A 24,925-nucleotide genomic window follows, 5' to 3' on the forward strand; every position below is an offset into this window, starting at 1 on the left:
CCGGGAGAATTTGGCAGGCTCTCCTCCAACCACCCTCCCAGTTTGCAATACGTTGATTGGGAAGGTCAGTGGGAAGGGAAGTGCTACTAGAGTGGATGGCTGAAATGGGGACCAGGAGTTGCTGGATCAGAGTAGGACGAAGGACCAGCCGTGGTGTGGAGCTGGGCTGGGAAGACGGAGTGAGGGGTGGACGGCAGGCAGGGACAGTCCCGAGTTTGGGATGTGGAGGACAAGCTGGATGTTTCTCCAAAACCCCGCCATTCATGCCCAGCAGAACAGGAGGGCTGTGGTTGGCTGACAGACCTGCCTAACAGGGTTTGGAGGGATGAGATTGGTGTGCCTATGGCTACAGAAGGCCCATCTCCTTGGTTGCCTAGAGGATTGACCCCCAGCTTCTAGCTATACAGGGCAGAATGGAAGCTCTCCAGATGGCTAGGAGAGCTGCCAATCAAGGGTAAGTGGGCTATTATTGGGGTTTCCAATGGCAATGAAAGGTCTGGGCCCATTGTTGCCCAGGGAATCAATGGATCGGCACCAGTCTGTCTGTAATTACGAATTGTTCACAAAGCTAACAAAACTGGCCAAAAATCGTGAATTTCGTAATAATTTCATGATAACCACAGCCCCACAAAACGCTGTTTTACGATACACAAAACAACCCATTTCATTGCTTCATATCTCGATTCGTGCCCATGTCTACTGTTCTTAACATTTTGTTCAAATGTAAAATTCCTGTACTTTTCTTATGAAGACTTAACTGAAGCATATACTGTACACAGTTTATATATATATAGTTTTAGAGGGGAGAGTTATTGAATAATGCATCGTTGTTCAGCAGGTGTTTCAGGATATTTTTCAAGTTCTCTGTCTTCAATGGTTGTTTTTTGTTCCTTATCTATTGTTGAAATGGGTGATAAATGATTGATTACTTCTTGCAGAATATCCTTGCTTTCACTAGGAGGCAGATTGCTAAAATAGTACTGAGGTGCCAGCTTCATAAATCTGATAAGAAACAGAATAAACAAGGCAATGAATATGTTTTTAAGATGAGCATTTGCTTGTATTTATATTATCATTTTCTAGTTCATGCAAAGAATGCTTATAAGCAGATTTTTAATGCATTAAATATAGAGCTGTACAGTTGGAATCTAGGAATTGCTCCAAAGGAAATATTCATATGAAAGTGTAGATACAAGTTTATATTCCTAAGTATTTCTACAAATTAATATCCTCCATCTAGCCTTGTCGTAGGATATGGCTTCCAGTTGTTGCAGATTGCATATTAAACACCAAATGTTCCTGGATATGAGCGTACAAATAGCATATTCTGTTTGTAACTTTGGCACATACCCTGTTGAAATTCATAGGCCAAATTGGGCCAAGCTTTTATCTTTTTTAATGGATCTGTTTTAAGCTGACTGTCCCAGTGCTATGTCTACTGCATTTTTAAAGCCCATAGTAGTTACTAAACCACATACCAATATTAAGTTGTAGCAATTCAAAAGCCTGAAATGTGAAAAGACAAAACTCAATTTGCTTTCTTGCCTGTTTGACAGGAGGTGCTTCTTGTTTGCCATAGGGTGGTATAAGCCATAGTGCACTGATAAACTATCAAGCATCAGGGCTTCCAATCCTAGGCAGATTCATCTAATTAGTTGTTCTTCCACATTGCTTGCTGATACTGTACTTCAGTTTTAAGAATGATGATGATAACAACAACAACAACATTCAATTTATATACCGCCCTTCAGGACAACTTAATGCCCACTCAGAGCGGTTTATAAAGTATGTCATTATTATCCCCACAACAAAACACCCTGTGAGGTGGGTGGGGCTGAGAGAGCTCCAGAGAACTGACTAGTCCAAGGTCACCCAGCTTGCTTCAAGTGGAGGAGTGGGGAATCAAACCCGGCTCTCCAGGTTAGAGTCCTGTGCTCTTAACCACTACACCAAACTGGCTGATGTGGGTTTTGTTCTACTTTGGTTTTAGAACTGCACATTGGTTCTTCTTGCCAAAGTATATTCTTCAATTAAAACCAGTACAGCCAGTCAATATTATTAAAAGGGGATATCACTGTATCATTTTGAACTTGCTCCATATTTGGGCAGGCACATCAATGAACTAATAAAGTAGGACTGAAGCAGCTGAAGGCTGAACATTCCAATTTTAAATTTCTAATTAAGATTTTAATCCCTCATGCAAAATACTTTAACCAGAAATTATTTCATAGAAATCACTTCTGAAGTTCAGCCATGCTGAGATGCAACCTCAAACCATCTGTTTAGGAAGAGTCTTGTTCATTTCATACAGAGAAACTGTGACCTCTACCTTGTCCCTTATTAGAAACCGGAGCCAGCCAAACAAACAAAGAACCCAGAACTCAATGGAAGAGCTTTCTTATTATTATTTAACTTGTTGATGAAGAGTTGCTTCATGACAGGTAACATGCAGTTTATTGGGTGAGCCTTCTACCCCAGCATTATTATTTATTTATTTATTTAATTCGATTTATACCCCACCCTCCCCACAGATGGGCTCAGGGCAGCTAACAACATTCAAAAAATACATTAAAAGTCACAGAAACATAAAATCAATAATAATTTTTTAAAAGTCATTAAAATAGTCCAGGAGCAGGCTATTTAAACAAATATTGGGAGACCATATACAGGCATAGCAGATGGCTGAAGGCAGCCCCAGAAGAAGTGGTGGTCTTAGATGGAAGAAGGAGGACACCCGCTGGCACTCAGCCAAAGGCCCGGCAGAACAAGCGGGAGAGTTTTCCACCAGGCCAGGGCTAGGGCAGAAAAAGCCCTGGCCCTGGTTGAGGCCAGATGGATATCCTTCGGGCCAGGGGCCACCAGGAGTTGCTTGTCTGCAGAGCGCAACCCCCTGCAGGGGACATAATGGAAGAGGCGGTCCCGCAGGTATGCAGGTCCCAGTCTGTGAAGGGCTTTAAACACCAAGGTTAACACCTTGAACTGGATCCGGAACTCCACTGGGAGCCAGTGCAGCTGGCACAGCACAGGATGAATGTGCGCTCGGATTGGCATTCCAGTAAGAACACATGCTGCTGCATTCTGGACCAGCTGTAACTTCCGGGTCAGGCCCAAGGGCAGCCCCAGCGTAGAGTGAGTTGCAGTAGTCTAGCCTGGAGGTGACCGTTGCATGGATTACTGTGGCCAGGTCCTGGGGTGAAAGATAGGGTGCCAGTTGCCTGGCCTGTCAAAGATGAAAAAAGGCAGACCTGGCAACGGTCACGACCTGGGCCTCCATTGAAAGTGTGGCATCCAAGGTCACACCCAGGCTCTTCACTGTTGGCGAAGGTTTCAATTGTACCCCGTTGAGGGCTGGGAGCTGGGTCCCCAGCTCAATTGCCCCACGACCCAGACACAGAACCTCCATCTTCAGGGGATTCAATTTCAGGTGACTCTGATATAACCATACCGTCACAGCCTCAAGACCCTTGGACAAGGAATCTGGCGCGAGATCAGACTGGCTGTCCATCAGCAGATAGAGCTGAGTGTCATCTGCATACTGGTGACAACCCAGCCCAAAGCTGCGGGCTTACCGGGTGAGAGGGCACATATAGATGTTAAATAGCATCAGGGAAAGAATCGCCCCCTGAGGGACGCTGCATACCAAAGAATGGTGAGCGGACATCTGTTCCCCGAGTGCCACCCTCTTTCCCCGATTGCGAAGGAAGGAGTTCAGCCATTGCAGGGCTGTTCCACGAATCCCCACATTGGCAAGGCGGTGGGTCAGAAGATTATGATTGACTGTGTCAACTGCTGCTGTAAGATCTAAAAGTATCAGCCGACCTGCCCCGGTCCAGGTGTCGCCGCAGGACATCTGTGAGGGCAACCAGAGCCATCTCTGTACCATGGCCAGGCCTGAAGCCGGACTGGAATGGATCCAGGATAGAGGCATCATCCAGGTATACCTGCAGCTGTTCCACTACCGCCCTCTCAACTACCTTACCCAGGAACAGAAGATTCGAAATTGGGCGGTAATTGGCTGGATCAACAGGATCCAGTGATGGTTTCTTTAATAAGGGCCGCACCACTCCCTCCTTCAGTGAGTCTGGGAAATTGATCTAATATCAACCCTGAGGACAACCAAGGGGCCTCCAGTACACATACTGCATCAACCGTGGTGGACAGATCCTGGCAGAGTGACAAGATCTTATCCGCAAAATTATAGGGGGGAGGGTAAGAATAGGAGGCAAGGATTACGCGCATGGGTTTCCTCTTCTCTCTGACATATATTGAACATGGTATCTCCCTAAAATAAAACAGATTTTTAAAAAACTGACAGCACCTACCCTTCATTTCTACCATTCTACCTTACCTTCTCATTTGGCATCTTCAGAATATTGAAAGGTCACCTGCCTATACACTTCCAATGAAATATTATCTTGAACGTTTGTAATTTTGAGTAAAAGTAACCTGATAACATTTGGAAAATATAATTTCCAGTCCAGATCCTACACCATTGACCAGTCACAGTTAATTGATAGATATCTAATCTGAGATGTATTCTATTAAAAGTTGAGAGCAAGAAACTTAGCTGACCTGTCAACATTCTGGAATTGTCAAAAGGGATAAGGGATTCTGTAGATTTTAAAAAATATCAACATTGTAGGGTCCCTATTGGGGATCTAAAGCTGATGATACTAAATAGCACCACTCCTCCACTTTTTCATCAGAGTGCCAACTGAAATGGGTAAGTTACATGAACTTCAAGTATTTTCATGGAGCTACCATAAAGAAGCTTTAAATGTGTGTGGGCCACTTCAAGCAGCATCCAAAGCAATTGTTAATGGCACCACAATCCACCAAATCCTCTTGCACAAGCAGAGATGATTGGTTACGTTAGCTGATGCCATCATTAAAATCAATGGCAGATGCACAACATTATCTGCTTTGAGTAGTCTCCTGAAACTCTCATTCATTTTGACAGTTTACATAGGATGTTCATGTTGAATTTTGTTCTTAAACCATAGCTGTAAAATAGAAAAATAAATCCCTGCTTCCTTTTACTCACAGGTCAGGTGATATTGCGGAGATGATTTTTATAGAATTGTTTTCAGTGATACAGAATTCATGGAATACAACCCACTCTGGGATCCTCCTACTGTTGTAGTAGATTGACAAAGGGTGAAGCTGAGCTACTTGTTTGTGTGCAAGCATCAGGTAGTTTCCAGAGCCATCCACATCACGAGCAATCTAGAATATGAAAAGTCATATGCTATTGCATAACGTAGTGTGATCAAGCCTGTGTTCAGTTATGCACAAAACAATGAAAGGTTATAAAAATAGTTTTGATACTGTTAAAAGGGCATACTTCACTATCAGTAAATGTACAACATGGGCTGGAGAGAGCTTGGTACTCTAAATAATTAAAACCGAAAGCCTTACAGATCAATGGAACAGTACATTTTAATTTTCAAAGAAAAAAGTATTTGGATTAAATGGTAGTCTATAATATTAACTAATATAGACAAAGCTATAGAGTATCTTTTCTTACTTGCATAAAGTAACCAGATAAAAGAGCTTTCTTTATTCCCAGCACATTTTCGTTTAATCCAAAAGCTGGTGCTGAAATTGGCAATTCAATTCGTCTCATAATGTCAACCAACTCAGTTCTGATAGCTTCCGCTATCCTTAGCGCAGAGCAGTTCAAAAAATAATCTTGACACCACTTTTCAATGTCATAGTCTAATGGGGAAAATGGTAGAATTATGGTTTACTAGGGGATCCAGTATGTAATTATGGCTGTTAAGTCAGTCACTGCTAAGATATTATTTTGTGGCATTAATTCTTGCTTTAAAATATGTAAACAGAGACTTAGCTTGTAGAATGTTTGCTAACAGAATAGAGAACTAAAATGAAAAATGCAGTGAGCGTTTCTTTGTCCACTTTGACTTGCTTTAGATTTTTGTTAAATATTTTGATTTCTCGTTTTCACATATCTAATCTTAGAATTTTAATTACGATCCTTGCATTGTTTATCTTGCTCACCACACTCCAACATTATTCTTTTGTTCTGTTCATTGGTTCTCACTTTTCCTTCTTACATGTTTTAAATTTTTCATACTTAGTATCAACACAATTCTTTCCATCTCTGCAGAAGGAAACCCTATTACATTGAATGAGGCTTATTCCCAGGAAAATGTGCATAGCTGTGGCAGCTCAAGGCACTTGGCACTTTAGCCTTTCTTATTGCATCTTTATTCCAGTGCTGTTTCTATCTGGCTTTTTAAAATGAAAGTTCCAAGATCTATCAGACATCTTTATCCTTTGAAAAGTAAAACCTGTTTATTCCTTTTTAAACAGTGATACAAAAGAAGTCAACAAATTAAAAGAAATCAAAATACAAAATTAAAAATAAGAAAAGTTAACTAAGTTACAGAATGCATCCTTATTAGACAGACAATTGTGTGGGATGGAAGGGAAATTGCTGCATAACCGCTGAACGTTCCAATCAAATCTAAATTTAGAGTCAGATGGATAAATATTAGTTCCTCACTAGATGAGAATAAATGAATCACACAGACTTTTTTGATCAATTAGTTTTCACTAAAAGATTGGTAGATCATCACTCTAATTCTTCCTAGCATGTTTTTGGATTGTGAAACACTTTTATCAATAATAAGCATGTCCTAGATGGTGTCAGGCCCTTGCTGAACAGAGTGAATTTTTTGCTTACCCATTGCAAAATCAATTAAAGACCTGCTGCAACCAGTGAAAAACCATAGTGCTGGGAACAGTTTTATATCTGAAGTTCGACAGGCATTTCTTCATATCCACAGGAAGACTGCAGTTGTTGGTAGCTTGATACAGTTTATAACCTTAACTCAAAACACCTGGGCCTTGGGACAAGCCCTAAAGTAAAATGACCCAGATTCCTACAAAAAAGCCCTAATCTTTGTTCAATACACAATTTCAGTTTCTCCACAGTGGCATACTATCTCCAAATAATTTCATACCTGTTTTTTTTTGGCAATACATCTAGTGATTCAGACTTGTATTTTTTTCTAAAGATCTGTATTAAACTTTGCCCTTAAATTCTTCTCCCAAATGGGGTTCTATCACTACAAGTGGGGGACTCACAAGAACTTGCAGGGGACATCTCATTTTCTTCTCCCTCATCATGTTCTCTTTCCCATCTCTGCCCTCATAGCATCTCCCCCTTTTGCCCGCTTCCTTCTCTCCTTCCCACCTACCTTAGTCTGCCTCCTACTTCAACTTTCCCCCCTTCCCCGCCAGCAGCTTCTTCCCTATGGTCCAGCTGTGTGGTGTCAGCTCAGCCAGGTCCAGTTGCATGGTGGGAAACTTAAAAGGACTTGCAGAGGAGTACTTCACTTTTTCCTGTTCCCCTCTCCCACACTATTTCCTCTGTCCCTCCTCCTGGCAGCCCTCCATATGCTTGGTAAAAAAAAGGGAGGAACCCCCAACAGGGTCATAATTACAATGATGTTATAAATAGTCAATTGTAATAAATAGTTAATTTCAATAAATATTGCCAATAATTTATGAAAATATGCATATTTTTAAAAAAATCATATAAATATAGTAAAGTTCAAGGTGCTCAAGGTGACAAGTAAATATATCAATACAAATTGGTAATATTCAAACTATCAACAAGAATACAACAGTGCAATTCATCAAACATCTAAAAAGTTCACCATATTCACGCTATCACCAACTTTCTGGCCAAATGATTTAATTTTTTTAAAAAAATACATATTTTCATAAATTATTGTTGATATTTATTGAAATCAACTATTTATTATAATTGACTATAACATCATTGTAATTATTACCCTGTTGGGGTCTCCCCCTTTTTTACTGAGTTGTCTATACAAGGTTGCCTCTCTGTTGGTTAAGCTTCCATATGCTCACCTTTCTCTATGTCCTCCTCTCCTTCAAACCCAATAAACAACTTACCCTTTATTTGTCCCCCATCTTCTTAATTTACTTCAATTATATACGGCCTTTCTCCACAACTGGGATCCAAAGCAGCTTATATCATTCTCCTTGCCTCCATATTATCCTCACATCAACCCTGAGAGGTAGGTTAGGCCATGTGTGTTACCGCATCAAAGTCATCCAGTTACCTTCCACAGCAGAGTATTAATTCAAACTTGGGTCTTCCAAATTCAACTCTGAAAATAACAACTATATTGCACTGGATTTGGGTGGGGGGAGCTACTGTTGAACAGGCAGCCAGGCCTGGGTGTGTAATTCAAATCATGTATCAAGTTGTGCAGTGGTTGCTTCTGGGCCTGGCCCCAATGAGTTCTCCCTCAAAGGCCAAAACAGCCCTGAAAAGGGCCCTGACCCCTCCCCTGCATTTTCCTGACAGAAACCAAGCCTGGAATACTAGCTAAACTCTTATGGTTGCCTAGCAACAATCACTGCAGGCATCTGGTTAAAGCTACAGGTGCTCCTTTTATCATTTTGGTTTTTAGGCCCCCCCCCACCGCTGTGTGTGTTTTAAAGATTTCAGATTTTTCTGCAAACCTGGGGCATTTTTCAGGTGTAGGAAGATGTCTTGTCCATTCATGACTCCAATCTTCACATTTAAGTATCCACAGACCGGGGGCACATATATATTAGTATATAAGATAAAGCTGATTTTTGCAGTAGATGATGTACCTGTAAATGTTGGTATCAGTCCATTTGGTTACCCTCCTCCTCTTTGTTTGTAATAACTCAGTCTTGGTCAACATGCACCATTTTGCATTATCTCAGTAAACACAGATGATTTAAACTCATCCCAAGTTTTAAACAATAGTTTGGACACCCTCCTGTTTGGAATTTGAATGGATTAACTTATAAAACACTAGGTGTTAAAAATCTTTTTCCAGCTGTCCCTTACTCTGTAACACAACATTAATGTATGGGCTATAAATATTGACATGTGTGATGTTGAGCCCAAACTGTTTCTTTAAATGGCATTTCATTCACGGATTCCCTTTTCAATGTCCACTTACATTAGGCCGTCTAAAAAGTTCAAATAAAATAGTTTTCAACTTCCCAGTAATGTCTGAGACAAGATGAACTAAGCCCTCCTTTTTCTTTTGGGTTATAAAAAAATTCATATGAACAGTTGCAGAGGATCAGACCAACGGCCCATTTAGTCTAGCATCCTGTTTCACAGTGGCCAGCTAGAAGGCTCTGGAAAGCCCACAAGCACAGCAGATAGGGTAAGATCACGCCGTTACCATCTAGTGCTACTATGCAAAATCTTACTGCCCCTGAACAGGGAGCTTCAATTTAGGATAATAAAGAACAGGGAGCATGGATAATGGCCATTGATGGATCCATCCTCCATGATGTATGGAGTGGTCTTGTCCTAGGAGTTACATTTATCATGTGTTCAGTAGATTAGGAAGTTAATTAATTGGGAGGTTCAGGAAATTATAAAATAATTTAGGAAGAAGTGTCATTTTGCTTGCATCTTTTTTGATATTACCTTTATTTCTAATAAAGTCTGAAGATGGTTCCAAACATTAGGCAAATAAGTGAGCATCCTTGGCCATTCCTTCCCTGAATGATTCAAAAATCTGACAAAGGGGAATGGGGTTGGTGTGAATCATAGAAGCTGGGCTCCATGCCTGGCTGAGTTATTACAACAATCCGTGCCATGTAAGAATTTCATTCAACAGATTTGCTAGAGGATTTAAATGTTCAGCACTGTATTTCTTATAAAACTCTATGGGCTCTTTCTCCCAAGGGTTTTATTTTTTGCTTTTTTCTTTAGAGTTTATTAGGTCTATCACTTCTTTTTTGCTCACCTTCTCTGCTCTTAAAATTTCCTGTTCCTGAATAGTTTTGTAGGTATTTTACAACTTCGTCTTTACGTAATTTATCCAACATGAAAAGTAATATGATTTAAATATATCTGTAATATATTTAATCATCTTTAGATCTCTTCTTTTCAAAATAATAATAGCCTCTATATTCAGTTTCTGCACTAACCTTCTTGCCAAGAGTTTGCTTTAGCTATTCATTAAAATTGATTATTTATTGAATAAAATATTGATTTGAAAAAACAACCTAAAACATAAGCAAACTTTATCTTAATTTGCAAAGAGATTGGTGGTACTTAATTCAAATCAGAAAAAGGAGCTTTTGTTTCAGAAAAAAACTTTAGCGTTTTTTCCCTCTCTTGTTTCTCTCTAAATGTTTAGCTGCTTTCTTTACGCAGTGTTTCAACCTTATCCCTAAAGTCTAGCCTATCCTGTTCCTTTAACTGTTTACAAGAGTAGTGCGATGCACTTGACTATTGGAATGCATTTAACGACATCTCAGCTCATATTTATGTATACATCATACTGTGAGTTCCTTTAAAGTATTCATACATTTGCTCCTTTTTATAGTCAGCTATGCGTCAATGTGACAGGAGTTGTCGAATTACTGTACAGTTGGAATCTGCAACATTTTCAAACCTGCAAGCACCTTTGAAATTCTGATGCAGGTTGGTGGGTGCCACCACAAAATGGCTGCCAGAAAGGTGAAGGCAACCACAAAATGGGTGCTGTAGGAGGAAGAATCAACCACAAATATCAGATAATAGGGTTGCCAATCCCCCTGGGGGCGAAGGATCCCCCTGCTCCCACCCTTCACCCCTGCCCTTGCTTACCTGGCTGGCAGGGGGGAATGAACCTCCCAGGGTGCCCTCCCGAGCCACGTGGTGCACTCCCGGGCCTGAATCGAGACCAAATCAGCCCAGATATGGCTCGAATTGACCCAGATCAGGCTGCTGCAGAGTGCAGCAGCAGGAAGTGCTCCCAGGGTAGCCCATGCAATGATGTCACTTCCCACCCTCTTGCAATTCTAAGCAGAGTTATACATCCTAAGTCCATTGAAGTTAGTGGGCTTATAAGGTTTAACTTTGCTCAGAATTGCTGTATTAATTTATGATCTTGCCTCTTACCATTTGCTTGTTCCAATTCCTTCCCCATTCCCATTCCTTTTGTTTTCACTTCATAAAAGACTCGTTTTATCCTCTATAAATATAAACTGCAAGCTTTAGGTCATATCAGCTGAAAACTGATTATTAACAAACTATTCAAGACTCCTTAAAATAAAATTAAAATATCTGGCACACTTACATTGGTTTATGGCATTTGTACTAGCTTCCTTATATGCCTTGTATATATTGATAAGAGTGAAATGATCTCCTGCAGGATGCAAGAATTTTTGCCGGCAAGTGACTGCAATCTCTTCTGTTCCCTGTGGTGGGTTTACAAAGCAACCAGGAGCTTGCGTTGAAAAGGATGGGGAGAAACAAACCAACAAGTAATAAGAAAATATGCTGGATACACAGTGTATGCAGTGTGACGATTTTTCATTGGGAAAGCTATGAAACATTCATCTCCACTCCCTTAGTGAAAACTCGGACTCACACTCGAAAAGTCAAGACAGTAATTAATAACTGTCTTATGTTTTCTGCTGCTCTTCCTCTCAGTGGCATACATGATTCTCCATTTTATCCTCATGGAAACCCTCTGAAGGACTGAAAGAAAGTGACTGGCCTATGGCTGAGTTTGAACACTGCATTATTTCAATGCTGGTCCCTGGAGAAAAAATATTTTAAGCCAGCATTTGCTCTGACATGTTAATTTTTTTGTGAGAGAACATTCTAGTGCCACCTGCAGTTTGAAGTGAGAGACAAGTCATCTTTTTGAGCACTAGACCAAATTGGTGGGTTCCTACAATCCTGGAAATTAATATCCAATGAAAGCATCTACTTCAATAAATTTGGGGATAGACACCAAGCTGTATATTCAGACAGACTGGAAAATGTGACAATACACTGCCAACCTGTTAACATTTCATTACATCATCAAAAAGCACAATACATGAGTTTTATTGCATTTACATAGCAAATCTCTAAAGGTCTGTATAGTTGTTTTCTCATTAAAGATCATATGGGAACAGATAACTTCTGAGCAATGCAGAAAATAACTTGAATCACTTTTCAAACTACACTTCATTAAGTGCAAGTTCTATTATAGCTAGTAGTTCAAAATTAAAGAAATTTACAGTGCATACGTTTAAACCCACTGACTTCAACATTTAAGACTGCACTGCTAATCAGTAGATTAATCAACTAAGTCTTTGGGGGTGTTAATTAATAAGCAACCATTTTAACTGCTGAGATAGCAAGTTAAAAGCATGCTTACTGATTCTTTTCAAAGCATTTTGGTTGATGTGTGATACTTAAATAAGGAATAAAAAGAAAGAAGATGGCCAAAAATGTGTAAGCTTTTGCTTATACTTCTTTCCTTATCTCAGAAAGGGGTTTGTTAATATCTTATCTTGTTTAAATTTCATCTATTAATTTATTAAAAAGATGAATCAACTAATTATTTTTAATGGGCTGATAGCATGTTATTTGTAATTAGACTGGACTTCAATAACAGCCACTATAGGTTGCAAAAATGTTTTAGAAAATACCTGTTACCATGGCAGCAATAGTGAGCATTTCTTCTACACAATCAAATTCACATGAAGCTAAAATAGACTTGGACAGTTGTGGATCCACAGGAAACTCTGACATTATTATTCCAAATTCTGAAAGGTTTCCATCATTGTCCAGGGCAGCCAAATAATCCAGATCTTCCAAAGCTTGCATGAGAATTTCAGGATCTGGGATGGGCATACATAAGAAACGCAAGCACATTATTGTACTAATAGTCTTGTATGCAAACAGAATGCAGTCAGTTATCTCAGTACTCAAAATGGAAGGTACTCAAAATGTACAAGTACACAAGACAAGAAAGACTAATAATAATTTCATCCACAGAGCCAGCCAGTACTAAATATTAAAGGACCAGCTACAAAATATTTTGCCCTACTGATGAGCAAAGCATGATATATGACAAATGACATTCTAGAACAAACTGATGAAAGTCAATATTCAGAAGTTCTACAAGAATCCAAATATTTATATACCACCTCCCTATATAGAGAGCCAGCGTAGTATAGCAGTTAAGAGTGATGCATTAGGATCTGGAAGGCCCTGGTTTGAATCCTCATTATGTGTAGAAGCTTACTGGGCGACCTTGGGCCAATCAGACATTCTCAGCCTAACCTACCTCATCAAGTGGTTGTGAGAATAAAATGGAGAAGAACAAGAGTAGCTGTTTTGGTTTCCCATTGGGAGGGATGGCAGGGTATACATTTTGTGTCCATATTTGGAAAAACAAGGACATGTATAAGCAGTAACATTAAATATATATGCTTGGGACACAATTTTAGGTTTTGTCTAAATTAGGTTCAGACAAATCTCAAGAGAAAGAGGTGAGGCAGTGAAGTATCCTCCATCATCTAGCCTGGGAGCAACTGCCACCAGTTCTGTCTGTGCTTGTTTTCTTCTTCCATTTCCCCCTTTCCTTTTGTGTTTGTTGTATTGTAGGTGTTACATACCCAGAAGTAACATCACAATGTTGCAGGACGCTTTAGGAATTCCCCAAATCTCTATGGTGTTTATTGTGAATTACCTCTACCCATTTAACTCTCCAGGGTTGTCAGCAGATGGCTGGCAACTCTGTGTTGAAGAATAAAATTATATAATAAAACTATCAATAAAACTATCTGAATTCATCAAAACCAGCAGCAATAACACTGAACAGGTAAAAGGAGTAGGAGCAACAACAATTTAAAACACAATTCAGTTTAGCCGCAGGTATAGTATCAAGATTTAAATAGTTTCTTAATTTATCAGTAGATTAACTAAAAATACACATGCTGTTAAACAAAATAAGAAGGCAAAACTAAGATCAGCCACAAAACCCACCTATACTTGACTGGACTGTATGTTGGTTATAAGAATTTTGCCTGAATATTATGCATTTTACCAAAATGACTTCGATTCCAGGTTTTATATAGATCTGGATTATATTATTGGAATTCTTATCCTTGCCTTAATATTGCAAAGAACATTTATTAACTAGCTTACAAGGTTTAATAAGCAATAAAAGATGAGTCCTTGAGAATGTCAAAGTATCAGAGAAGAACAGGTTCGGCATTTCAAGAAAAAAAGTTTGAGAGTTTTATCATTGAGCCTTGAAATGAAAAGTAACAGCTGATGAATGGAAGAAACCCAGAGCTGGTGACAGAAAATAGGGATGCAAGATTTAAAAGAGGGAGAGCATGAATGGCTACTGAGTCTTAAAAGTAATTACCAGAGAATCATGACACACTAATTTCTATAAATCAATAAAGCAGTTTGTATTGTGAGCTGAATATATATGGCTATTGTCCTTACAAGCATCTGGCTTCTAGCCCTTGGGGAGTATATCTGTTTTGCATTTTTATATCTCTGAGCTGGTTGCTCTGAGACTGAGAAAGAAGGAATGACTCGACTTTTTGCATCGGAATTATAATAAAAAAGCATTTGATTTTTTATTATATTAGAAAGGACAGGTTAATAAATGCAGATTATACAGGTGAAGGAGCGGTAATAAAATATAAGAAAACCTTGAATGGAATTTTCAGGTATTAGTTTGCATTTGCAGGCACAAATACAACCTATAAAACAGTCATTGTAAAAATAGCAGGGGTTCATTTAGGAATTTTTATGGTATGGTTCAAATTTAAATAAAACATCATAAATAAAGGAAACAAAAGCAACTTCTGTGTTCTAAATCTGAAAGCATTTCCTTTAAAGAGACAAGGATATGTAGTGCTTTATAAAAGAGGTTTTAACAATAACCAGTGTCATTTTTATTATGTCTGGCCTGCCAAGGTCAGTGTTACTGCGAGCCAAGAAGCACACTTCATTTAAGACTTTGTGATTCTACCACAACAGTGCAAGGAAAAGGGAACCATAGAAAATTTTAAACCGCTACATACTTTTATCCTATAAAGACAAAGGGATGATCCCATTTTTGCTTGGCTAGATATTTGATTAATTTTATTAATATTTTTAAAAAGCAATGTACTAATTTTTCTATAAAAATTAAGAATGTGTGAAAATGACCAAATGCCTTAAAAAACTATTTAACAATCATTACATGAAAGTTTTTCAGTGCAGAGTTAGATAGTATGCAGAGTTCTAACCTCAAATTATTAATTGCTGTGGGTAGTGAAAAGCACAATGTAATGAAGTAAACCCCGTGGCGCAAAGTGGTAAGCTGCAGTATTACAGTCCAAGCTCTGCTCAGGACCTGAGTTTGATCCTGGCAGAAGCCAGGTTCAGGTAGCTGGCTCAAGGTTGACTCAGCCTTCCATCCTTCCGAGGTCGGTAAAATGAGTACCCAGTTTCCTGGGGGTAAAGTGTAGATGACAGAGGAAGGCAATGGCAAACCACCCAGCAACAAAAAGTCTGCCAAGAAAATGTCGTGATGTGACGTCCCCCTATGGGTCAGAAATGACTTGGTGCTTGCACAGGGGACTACCTTTACCTTTTATCTAAACCAGCTGTGAATTCACTTAACGCTATTATCAAATAGTCCATGTTTTATGCGTTTGTTAACCAAAATAGTATGGAGGATTTTTTTTTTCAAATTCCATGCTAAAATCAAGGTGGTAATATGTTCACAGCATTCTCACAATCCAGTAGGATAGCACCCAATTAAAACTGCTGTAACATCACAATGGCAGGATTTGTTCTTGACAACTCTATACTGAGTTCTATTAATCACTGCACTTTGTAAGGTGCTTACAGACTGACTTCTTTATAATCTTTTCTAGTATCTTCCCTGGTATCAAAGTCAGACTGACTAGTTTTCAGTTCTCCAAATCCTCCTCCACTCTGTTTTGAGGATCAATATAACTTTTCCTAATCTCTAGTCTGGTGACACTTCATCAGTCCTCCAGGATTTCTCAAAAATTGTAGAAGTCCTGAGATGATATTAGCAAGTTCCCTTAATAGATTAGGATGCAATTCATCTGGCCTAAAGCATTTACAATGCAATCCTATAGGATTGCACTGTGTATGTAGCTAAGTATTCCCTGACTTGCTCTGCAAGCCGATCCCTTCATGTTTCAGGCTGCTTTTGGTAGGTTGTCCAAATTTCCCTATTGGGAGGAGACAGAAGCAACGGTTGAATAGTTCCACCTTCCCTTTGTCACCCATTATTTCATCATTTTCACTGGACCTACTGTTTCCTTTCTTTTCTTCTAAACATACCTGAGAAGAACTTTTTTGTTGTTCGTAACCTCCCTTGCCAGCCTTTGCTCATTTTGAGCTTTAGCTTTCCCAACACTATCCCTACAAGACCAGCCGACTCATCTATAGACATCTTCTGTTTCCTATACACATTTTTTAAAAATTTCAGTTAATCACTTATCTTTTTATGCAACCACATTAGGTTCTTTAGACATTACCTTTGTTAACCAGCGTCTCTTCTATCTTTTCTGGATTCCGTTTAGGTTGTTCTCCCTTGGTTTTAGGTTGTTCTCCCTTGGTTTAAACAAATTTAATTCCACAGAAGTAAAAGGAATGCCCAGTAGATGTATAGCAGTTAATAACATCTGTTGGTATAATATTAATTCTTTCATGGCCATGTAAAATAGACCAGTAATATTATTTACATAATACAGACAAAGAGACAGTATCTTACCTAAAGCCAATTTACAGTGCTATCCTCAACAGTTATTTCTTCTAAATTAATTGAGGTCAATGGATGTGGAAGGGTGTACATCTATTTAGAATGGCACTGTAAACCTGATAATTTGGAAATGCCCCTACATTTTTAAGGACAGCAACACTGCGATGATTCCAGACCCAATTCTAACGCACGTGTAAAGTGTAACAGCACTGTGTTCTAGGGAAATGTCATTATTCTCTTTTAAATATGGAGAGAGGAGGAGAACTTGTTTAAGATACATGTCTTTGAGTGAATTGTGTTCAAAATTCTTGTTCAGCAAGGCTGACTTGATAAAGTCACCCTCTATCATCCCTGATTTCAGATCTGCATTATGGAAACACTGATAGCCAAGCTCAGAGGGACAATCTACGCAACGTGCTAATTTTTAGATTCTTCCAGATCTTACCATGATGAAATTACAACCTTCATCACAGCCAAGTGAGACTGGTGGACTTCTCCGAGGCCAGGCCAATGGGCTGCTGCAGGCTGGGACAGCCTTTTAATTGCAGACATTAAACAAAGAGATAGTACATTTTGGCTCAGCTGATGTCTTCAGCAGATATCAGAATAAATGATTGACTTGAGAATACCTATTCAAAACAATACTAGTTCTGTAAGATAGTATTTTTCTATTCTGTTCCAAGCACAGGACTTCTGTAGCATAATCATTCAACAACTAATGATGTCTTGTACTTTCTTGAATGACCATGATATACGATTTCTGACCATTCATCATTACTGGTATTCTACTCTACCACCAAGAACCTCAGATCAGCTCTTTTATTTCACAACGTCCTTTTGCCTAAATCTGCTTTGCTGCAGCCAACGTGGAGTCACTTCACATTACAAATGTTAACTCACCACAGCTTCCCATCAGTCAAGAAATCAAGTAGTGGATAACTGAACCAATGGTGGTGGTGGAGAGTGCCCTCAAGTCATAGCTCACTTAAGGCAGCCCCTCATGGGGTTTTCATGGCAAGAGACTAAGGGAGGTGGTTTGCCATTGCCTGCCTCTGCAACTCTGGTCTTCATTGGAGGTCTCCCATCCAATTACTAACCAAGGCCGACCCTGCTCAGCTTCTGAGATCTGACGAGATCAGGCTCACCCGGGCTACCCAGGTCAGGGCGTGAACCAATGATAACCACCAGGAAATTGTGATCAGTAAAAGGCATAACACACACAACACATGTACTAAAGCAAACTGTGGTTTGAGATAAATATTTTCACCCAAACCCAGCACTCTGTTATAGATATGAGGCTTCAATAAACACAAAATGCTCCTTTCCAAGCAAGAGCTTTCTCACTCACTTCAGTGGAGGAATTATGTATATCACTTTTTATACCATGAAACTTACTGCCAAGTGCATGGCACATGAAGAAAAAGTTAAACCTGCTATTGAAATATGGTCACACACCGCACAAATGATGCAATTTTGCTTGTACATGGAAACAGGTTCCTAAGGGACGGAGAAAATATGAAGTGTCCCTGACTCAGACATTAAAATGGAGGTCATGTAGTACCACTACTAAAGGCTAATAGAGGTAGTAATACATTTGTCACACCAAGACTAAATCAATTTTATGCAGAGTGAAGATGGAGTACATTTAGAAGGTCTAATGGTAAGTATAATGGATTTCTAAAATGGTATTGCAGAGGAGTCTTTTCAGTGATGTGGCTGAACCAAATACTATGCTTGAAAACTCTGAAATGGTAAGTTGTTTCTCAGGCCAATATACTTTCTTATAAAGCAGAAGAGATGGCTATTCCTCTCACATTAAGAAAACCTTTCTCTGCAAATCACTGGGCTACAACGTCAAGAAGCTCATAGGGAATGCAGTCTGTGTCTAGCTACTCACATATAGTACCTTTAGATAGACTTAAGACAGTTACAGTCAACATAAGCCAAGAACTTGTACCATTTGGTGTTAAAATCTCAAGTCACTGTTTGCTCTGAATTCCAGCTATTTTAATTTATATCAGTGCAATTCATCATGTATTGATCCATGCTTCTGCATTTCCATGCCTGGACTACTGCACTTGGATCTGTGTGGGGCTTCTCTTGAAGATGACGCTGAAGTTTCAGTTGGTACAGAACACAGCAGTTTGTGTGCTGACCAGATCTTGAAACTTGAGCATATCATCCTTGTTGTGTATTGGGCTGAGTTAGGCCAAACAAGGCCTCTAAGGTAATTGCTATATTGAATGTATTTACTGTTACACACTGAGCTTCAGGTTATGCCAGGGTTCCAAATGCCTGCAATTCCATTGGCTACCTTGTCTGCACATTCATTGGGTACTTTCTGTAGGCAGCAGCCAATCGGTCCTCTCCAATAAAGACCAATCAGTGGCCTGCCTATATAATACATTATATATAGTTCATGCAAATAATGGCATTCTAAAATACAGGTTCCTATTGGTTACCAGCTATTCTTGGGGCGGGGTTTATGTGTATTTATTGAGGGCTTCTGTTCTGCTTCAGTGCTAGTCTGTGTAGTATCATCTAGTGAGTAGTGTCTGCTGTCGTCTGTCTGTTCTGGCTTGCAATAAAGAACCTTGTTTTGGCTGAAATCACTCTGGGCTGCAATCATTCTGAGCTCCAGGCTCAGTATACAACAATCCTCAATTTAATACAGCTACATCAAATGTCTATGTACTTATGAGTTCAGTCTGCTGCATTTTACCTTTAAAGCCCTACATAACCTAGGACTGCTCTCCTGGAAAGAACCTATGAGCCAACTTAAATAATCTAGAGCGCTCTTCTGACTAGATCCTCACCTTTTCTGTGCGGGTTGTATGCCTTGAGTTTGATGTTATTGGGAAGTGTGATTCCCCCCTCCCCACCGCTTCCCCTCAGAATCATGGTGCATTTGTATACCTCCAAAGTTTTCCCTGGGTTTTCTCCAGTCTTTCCCAAAGTCGACTTTGCTGGATAACTGCCATGTAGGTGGGGAAGTTCAGATTTTACCAGTCCTGCCCACACCACAGCCATTTCCCCCATCCAGTAGTTGTATTAGCAATCACACAAGCTTGTTCCTATGTGAAAAACATCAGTGTCTCAAAAGTTATTAGATCTGTTACTGCTTTGTTGTAATGCCAGCCCTCTGGAACAGGCTTCATAGGAGGTTAGCAGAGTGTTTACGTTTCAGGGGTGCTGTAAAGTTGGTGTTCAAAAAGACATTTGATGGAGGCTGAGGCTTTCTGCGGTGACATTGAACGCTAGGTAGTTCTTATGTATGCGGAGGGCAATCTAAATGCCCCTCTGTCTGGAGATCAGGGGGCGGGGCCACCAGACATGTGACCATTTTCTCCTAGGGCAACCCACTGAGTTCCACCACCTCTTTTCCCAGAAAAAAAAGCCCTGGAGGCAATAATTATGAGAGTTGCTGTAGCACAGAGGGTAAGTGATTGGGCTTTTATATTGATTGGGAAGATAATAGAGAATCCTTGGGTTTGAATTTTGTTTTGGTGTTTTGTTGTCTAGGTGAACCTGTTTGGGAAATTCAGTAAGTATAGTTCAGTCTTATTTATAAAGGAACATCTGAGGGGGGAAATGCTCTGATAATTGGAAATAGGCAGTCAAGAGAGACTCCTCAACAAATCTAGATGGCAATTAAAGTCTTGCATTTTTTAACAAAAAAGAAATCACTGGTTGTGATAATAAAATCAATGCTGTTAATACTATCCAGTTCTACCTTGCTTTCCTCTTCAGTTAATTTGCTTCCATTTGAAATTAAAAACACAAAATCTACATTTAAATTATCCCAGCCACCACTGAAGGCAGACATAATGCTTGCTGTAAGACATACCAGGGGAGATGACTTGAATGACAATGCTGAGTTGCAGTCCTAGACAGGAGCATAAAATAACCAGTGTTTTGTACCATCTTTTTGAAAGCAATCTGGTCTGCAGGAAAACGATACCTTCTCTGGGTTTTTTCCCTAAGCCTTTAAAAAGTAGTTTTTAAAAGAATAAGGTTTTAAAAAAGAACAAATGCATGACATTTGGAATACTGAAAGAAAATGCAGAAAGGAGTACTTGTTAACATCTAGCAAAGCTTTTATTTATTGGAATGATTCCATTTTGCTAAAAGTCATCATTTATGAAAGTGTAGGTCATATTGCTTTATGTGCCATTTCCATTCATTAAAAATTTGGCTTGCATTACAGATGATTTTTAGATCCAGAGGAGTTAGCTGTGTTAGTCTGTAGTAGGAAAATAGAAAAGAGTCCAGTAGCACCTTTAAGACTAACCAACTTTACTGTAGCATAAGCTTTCAAGAACCACAGTTCTCTTCATCAGATGATTTTTAGCAATTCTTAGCCACAAAGGCTCAGTTTAGATACAATGCAAATAAAAAAATAAATAAATCTCCAGTTAGTTTATGAAACTTGGTTTCATTTCTCAGATAACCACTCAAATCCTGGTTTACCTCAAATACTGGTTACATTTCCTCCTCTCTGTTGCCTGGGAGGACATCACCAGAAAACAAGCCAGGATTAAAGTAACATTATGCCAAGATGTGTACATTCAGACTAACGGTGCTTACTACACCAACTTCAGAACCTGGCTTGATGGACCCTAACTCACCAAAATTAATGGAGAGGCCTGTATTCAGACAGTCACACTACCAACAGTTTATTCAATCAAATCATGGTTTGATGACAGTCCCAACTCTGGTTTCATGCACAAATATTGTTGTAGACAAGTCAGGTTATCTGAGGGTTTAGTCTCTGGCATCTCCAGTTAAACTCTCCCAGGCAGCAGGGTTGAAAAAGGCCCCTTCCCACTATAAATTGGAGAGTCACTATAAATCAGAATAGTAATTACTAGACTAGAAATACCAATGGTCTGATTCAGAATAAAGAACTTTCATTAGTTCAAACTAGATATAACAAGAAGCATGTAGATAGTTTTAGGTAGGTAGCTGTGTTGGTCTGCAGTAGAACAGTAGGATTCGAGTCCAGCGGCAACTCAGAGACAAACACGATTTTCAGGATGTAAACTTTCAAGAGTCAGAGCCTTCATTTCAGAACCATGTAGTTACTGCCCAGATCCTCAGCCATGTGACTTTTTTTGCCCTTCCCCTCTATGAATTCTTTTACAATTTCCCTGTATTTTAGGATTGCCAACTCAGGGCTGGGAAATTCCTGGAGATTTGGAGGGGTAGAACCTGGAGGTGGGGGTGGCTGGGGAAGAGAGGGAACGTAGTGGGATATAATACCATAAAGTCTATCATTCAAAGCAGCCATTTTCTCCAGGGGAACTGGAGATCAGTTGTCATTCCGAAAGATCTCCAGACCTTACATGAAGGTTGATAATCCTACTGTATCTTGATATCAAAACATACTACAATTCATGGGTAAGTTGTACTATGTGTTACAGAGAAGGAGGGTGGTGATATATGATTGCTACTTTCAATGAGGGCTGCATGTTTACTGTAACATCTGGATTGGCCTTGTGAGTAAAAACATGTACTAAGATTGTCACAGTCATAGACAGTGTATTTTTAGAGTGGCTCATTGTTCAAATAATGCTTTATGTATGCAGACAGAGCTGGCTAGTCAGCAGTGTACACAGCTTCTGCAGCCCTTTTGAAGATCACAGTGAGTGCATTTCAAGAGACTCTCATCCCATAATAACATTTTGTTTATACATAACCAGAGGGAGACTAACTGTGCACACCTAAGCACAGTCCATGCCAAACACAGCTACAGCACTCCACTGGTGTCAATGGGTTTAGAAAAGTTTAACTCTGCTTAGGACTTCCCAGTTAACAGGTCCATAACATACTGATAGTCAGTACACAGTTAAATTCCAAGTCCAGACAAGACACATCTGAAAGAGAGTCAAACAGACAACTGTTTTCCTAGAAATTGCCCAGGAAATACAACTCACACTTTAAATAATTGTGCAACACAGTTATTGATAAGCATCAGTAAATTAGCACCATGCACCAAAAAAGAGAAAAATTATAAAAGAATGAAACAATATGTTTATTACCTGGCCTATCTATGAAGTCGCAGTGTCCTAAGCCTGCAATATCCATCCTTTTCAAAAAAAGAACCATGCTGATCAGGTTGGATTCCTGTATTTTGGCTGGTGGGAGTTGCTTCATTTCCTTCTCCATAAATTCTTCAGAATAAAGGCAGAAACATTTTCCTGCCAGAGAATTCGAAAGCAGTCTCAATTAACATATTATTCTCAGACTGACATCGTTGTTTAAAATTGACAATGACATTTTTACCTGATGAAGACATGCCCAGAATCTGCTTACGCATCTCAGCTTGGCTTTTGCTAATGGGCTGTATCACAACAGCATCTGCTCTGATTCTGGGATTGTATACCTTGCAATATGAAAAGAAAAATGACTTTGGTAAAGAAGAAAGACTGTTCAAACAGCAAATGGATTTGCATTAGGTTTCTTGTTTTGGTTGGGAGAAGTCCTCCCCCTTACATGTTATAAAATGCTTGGCTGCAAGTTCATCTACTTTTCGCAGTATTTATTATTGTTTTACTTGTCTTGAAATGGGAAACTGAAAGTACCTTGATGTATTAACTGAAACACAGATTGTTTCTGTCAGAGCGCTGCAGTTTTGCTGAAACAACCACTGTTATCCCTTGGAGAAATATCCCTCAGAACAGTTCACAAGATACAATCCTCTCCACATGGGTGCAGTGCTAGCACAGAGCAATCCTATGCAGCAGTAGCAGCCACTGTTTAAAGTAAGGTTGCCAACCACCATTCGGTGGCTGGAGATCCCCTGGAATGTCAACTCCAGGACAGAGATCAGTTCCCTGGAGAAAACGGCTGCTTTGGAGGATGGTCTTTATGGCATTTTAAACTGCTGTGTTCTCTTCTCTCCCCAAACCCTGGTCCACCCCCAAAATCTCCAGGAATTTTTCTATTCAGAGCTGCATGCCTGCTAGAGATGGGCACGAACAGCAATACGAACAAAAAAAAAGCCACAAACAGCCCAATCAACTGTTTGCGAACAAGCTGTTCATGAGGCCCCATTCTAAACGAACATGTTGTCGTTGCAAGCCTCCTTCCTTGCTGTTCTTGCTGTTCATCAAGCCAGACAATCTGGCACCTGCAATCAATTCCCTTCGCAGCCAGAGGCAGGGACTGCCTGAACTCTGTCGGAACTCCTGCTGTTGCCCTGGAAACCCCAATCTAAGCCCAATGTAGCTTGATTGGCAGGTCTTCCTTTCAAGTGTGGAGCTACAAATTTGTTAAAAGGAAGCAAAGAGCAGGGGGGAGGGGGGCTCCCAGCTCTGGTTTTGGAGACAGTGAGGGAGAGACAGTTGCTGTTGGCATTTTGAGAGAGAGACAGGGAGAGTGCATTGGAGTTTGAATTTTCTTTGTGTGTGGTGGGATAGGGATCTACCTCTTCAAGTTCCAGGGCTGCTGCCAGGCTCTGGGCCAAACCATTATTTATTACTGGTACCTTTCCTGCTGCCTGCTCAGGTAAGGTTTCTGGGAGTAGTGCAGTATGGATTTACCCCTTCAGGTTCCAGGGCTGCTGCCAGGCTCTGGGGCCAAGCTATTATTTATTATTGGTACATTTCCTGCTGCCTGCTCGGTAGAGTTCCTGGGAGTGGTGTGGTAGGGATCTTTATGGCTGGAGGAGAGCCTGCTGGCCCCCATGAACAACAAACAATGAACATGTTCGTGAACAGGTCATGTTCATCAATGTTCGTTGTTCATTGTTCATGGATGACAACGAACAACGAACACTATGTTGTTTTTTTCTGTTCATGCTCATGTCTAATCCCTACCTATGGGATTGTCATGGGTTAGCTGTGACTTTATGGCACTTTACACACACACACACAGTAAGAGAACTGTTCACCTTTTTTTTTAAATGAAAGGGTAGAATTACACTATTGTTAATTAATGTTCTGCTCCATCTAACTTCTGGGCCTCATCTATTAGTACAGAAGTGACATCCAAATGGAGTTTAGAAATGAATGCACCACTCAGCCCCTGTACACACTTGCACTAAAGAGCTTATATTATGCTAGCCTTCATAATTCACATCTAGGCAGTCAGGATTAATGCTTGTTCTGGAGTGGGCACATCCTATGTGGGGAAGAAGGCACCTGTTTTATCAAGGGACAAGCAAGTATTTCTTGAAGAAGTTATCGCTATGCCTTCTTCTCCTCTCTCATTTGTATCTCCCCCTTCCCATTGTTTAAATGCAAGAGTCTGCCTTTTGTTTGTGTTGCCTGTAAAGATCCATGTATATTGATGCTGTTGGTAGTTTTGAGATGTGAGGCGTGATTCAAGCCACCTTCAATGTTTTAGTGCAG

The 24,925-nt window shown here is 39.8% G+C and overlaps 1 protein-coding gene across 1 annotated transcript in view; it reads right to left on the reverse strand.

Moving 5' to 3' along the window:
- Nucleotides 1–809: 809 nt before the first annotated feature.
- Nucleotides 810–24,925, reverse strand: part of DHX32 (DEAH-box helicase 32 (putative)) — a 52,767-nt gene continuing 28,651 nt past the window's right edge. Inside the window, exons 5-11 of the mRNA XM_054982952.1 lie at nucleotides 22,857–22,956; nucleotides 22,613–22,771; nucleotides 12,472–12,663; nucleotides 11,124–11,273; nucleotides 5,528–5,718; nucleotides 5,045–5,226; nucleotides 810–1,002 (exon numbers count right to left, since the gene is read on the reverse strand). Coding sequence (XP_054838927.1) covers nucleotides 810–1,002; nucleotides 5,045–5,226; nucleotides 5,528–5,718; nucleotides 11,124–11,273; nucleotides 12,472–12,663; nucleotides 22,613–22,771; nucleotides 22,857–22,956 — 1,167 coding nt within the window. The remainder of the gene's footprint in view (nucleotides 1,003–5,044; nucleotides 5,227–5,527; nucleotides 5,719–11,123; nucleotides 11,274–12,471; nucleotides 12,664–22,612; nucleotides 22,772–22,856; nucleotides 22,957–24,925) is intronic.

Source organism: Eublepharis macularius, chromosome 6 (genome assembly GCF_028583425.1).
Source record: "Eublepharis macularius isolate TG4126 chromosome 6, MPM_Emac_v1.0, whole genome shotgun sequence".
NCBI lineage: Eukaryota > Metazoa > Chordata > Lepidosauria > Squamata > Eublepharidae > Eublepharis > Eublepharis macularius.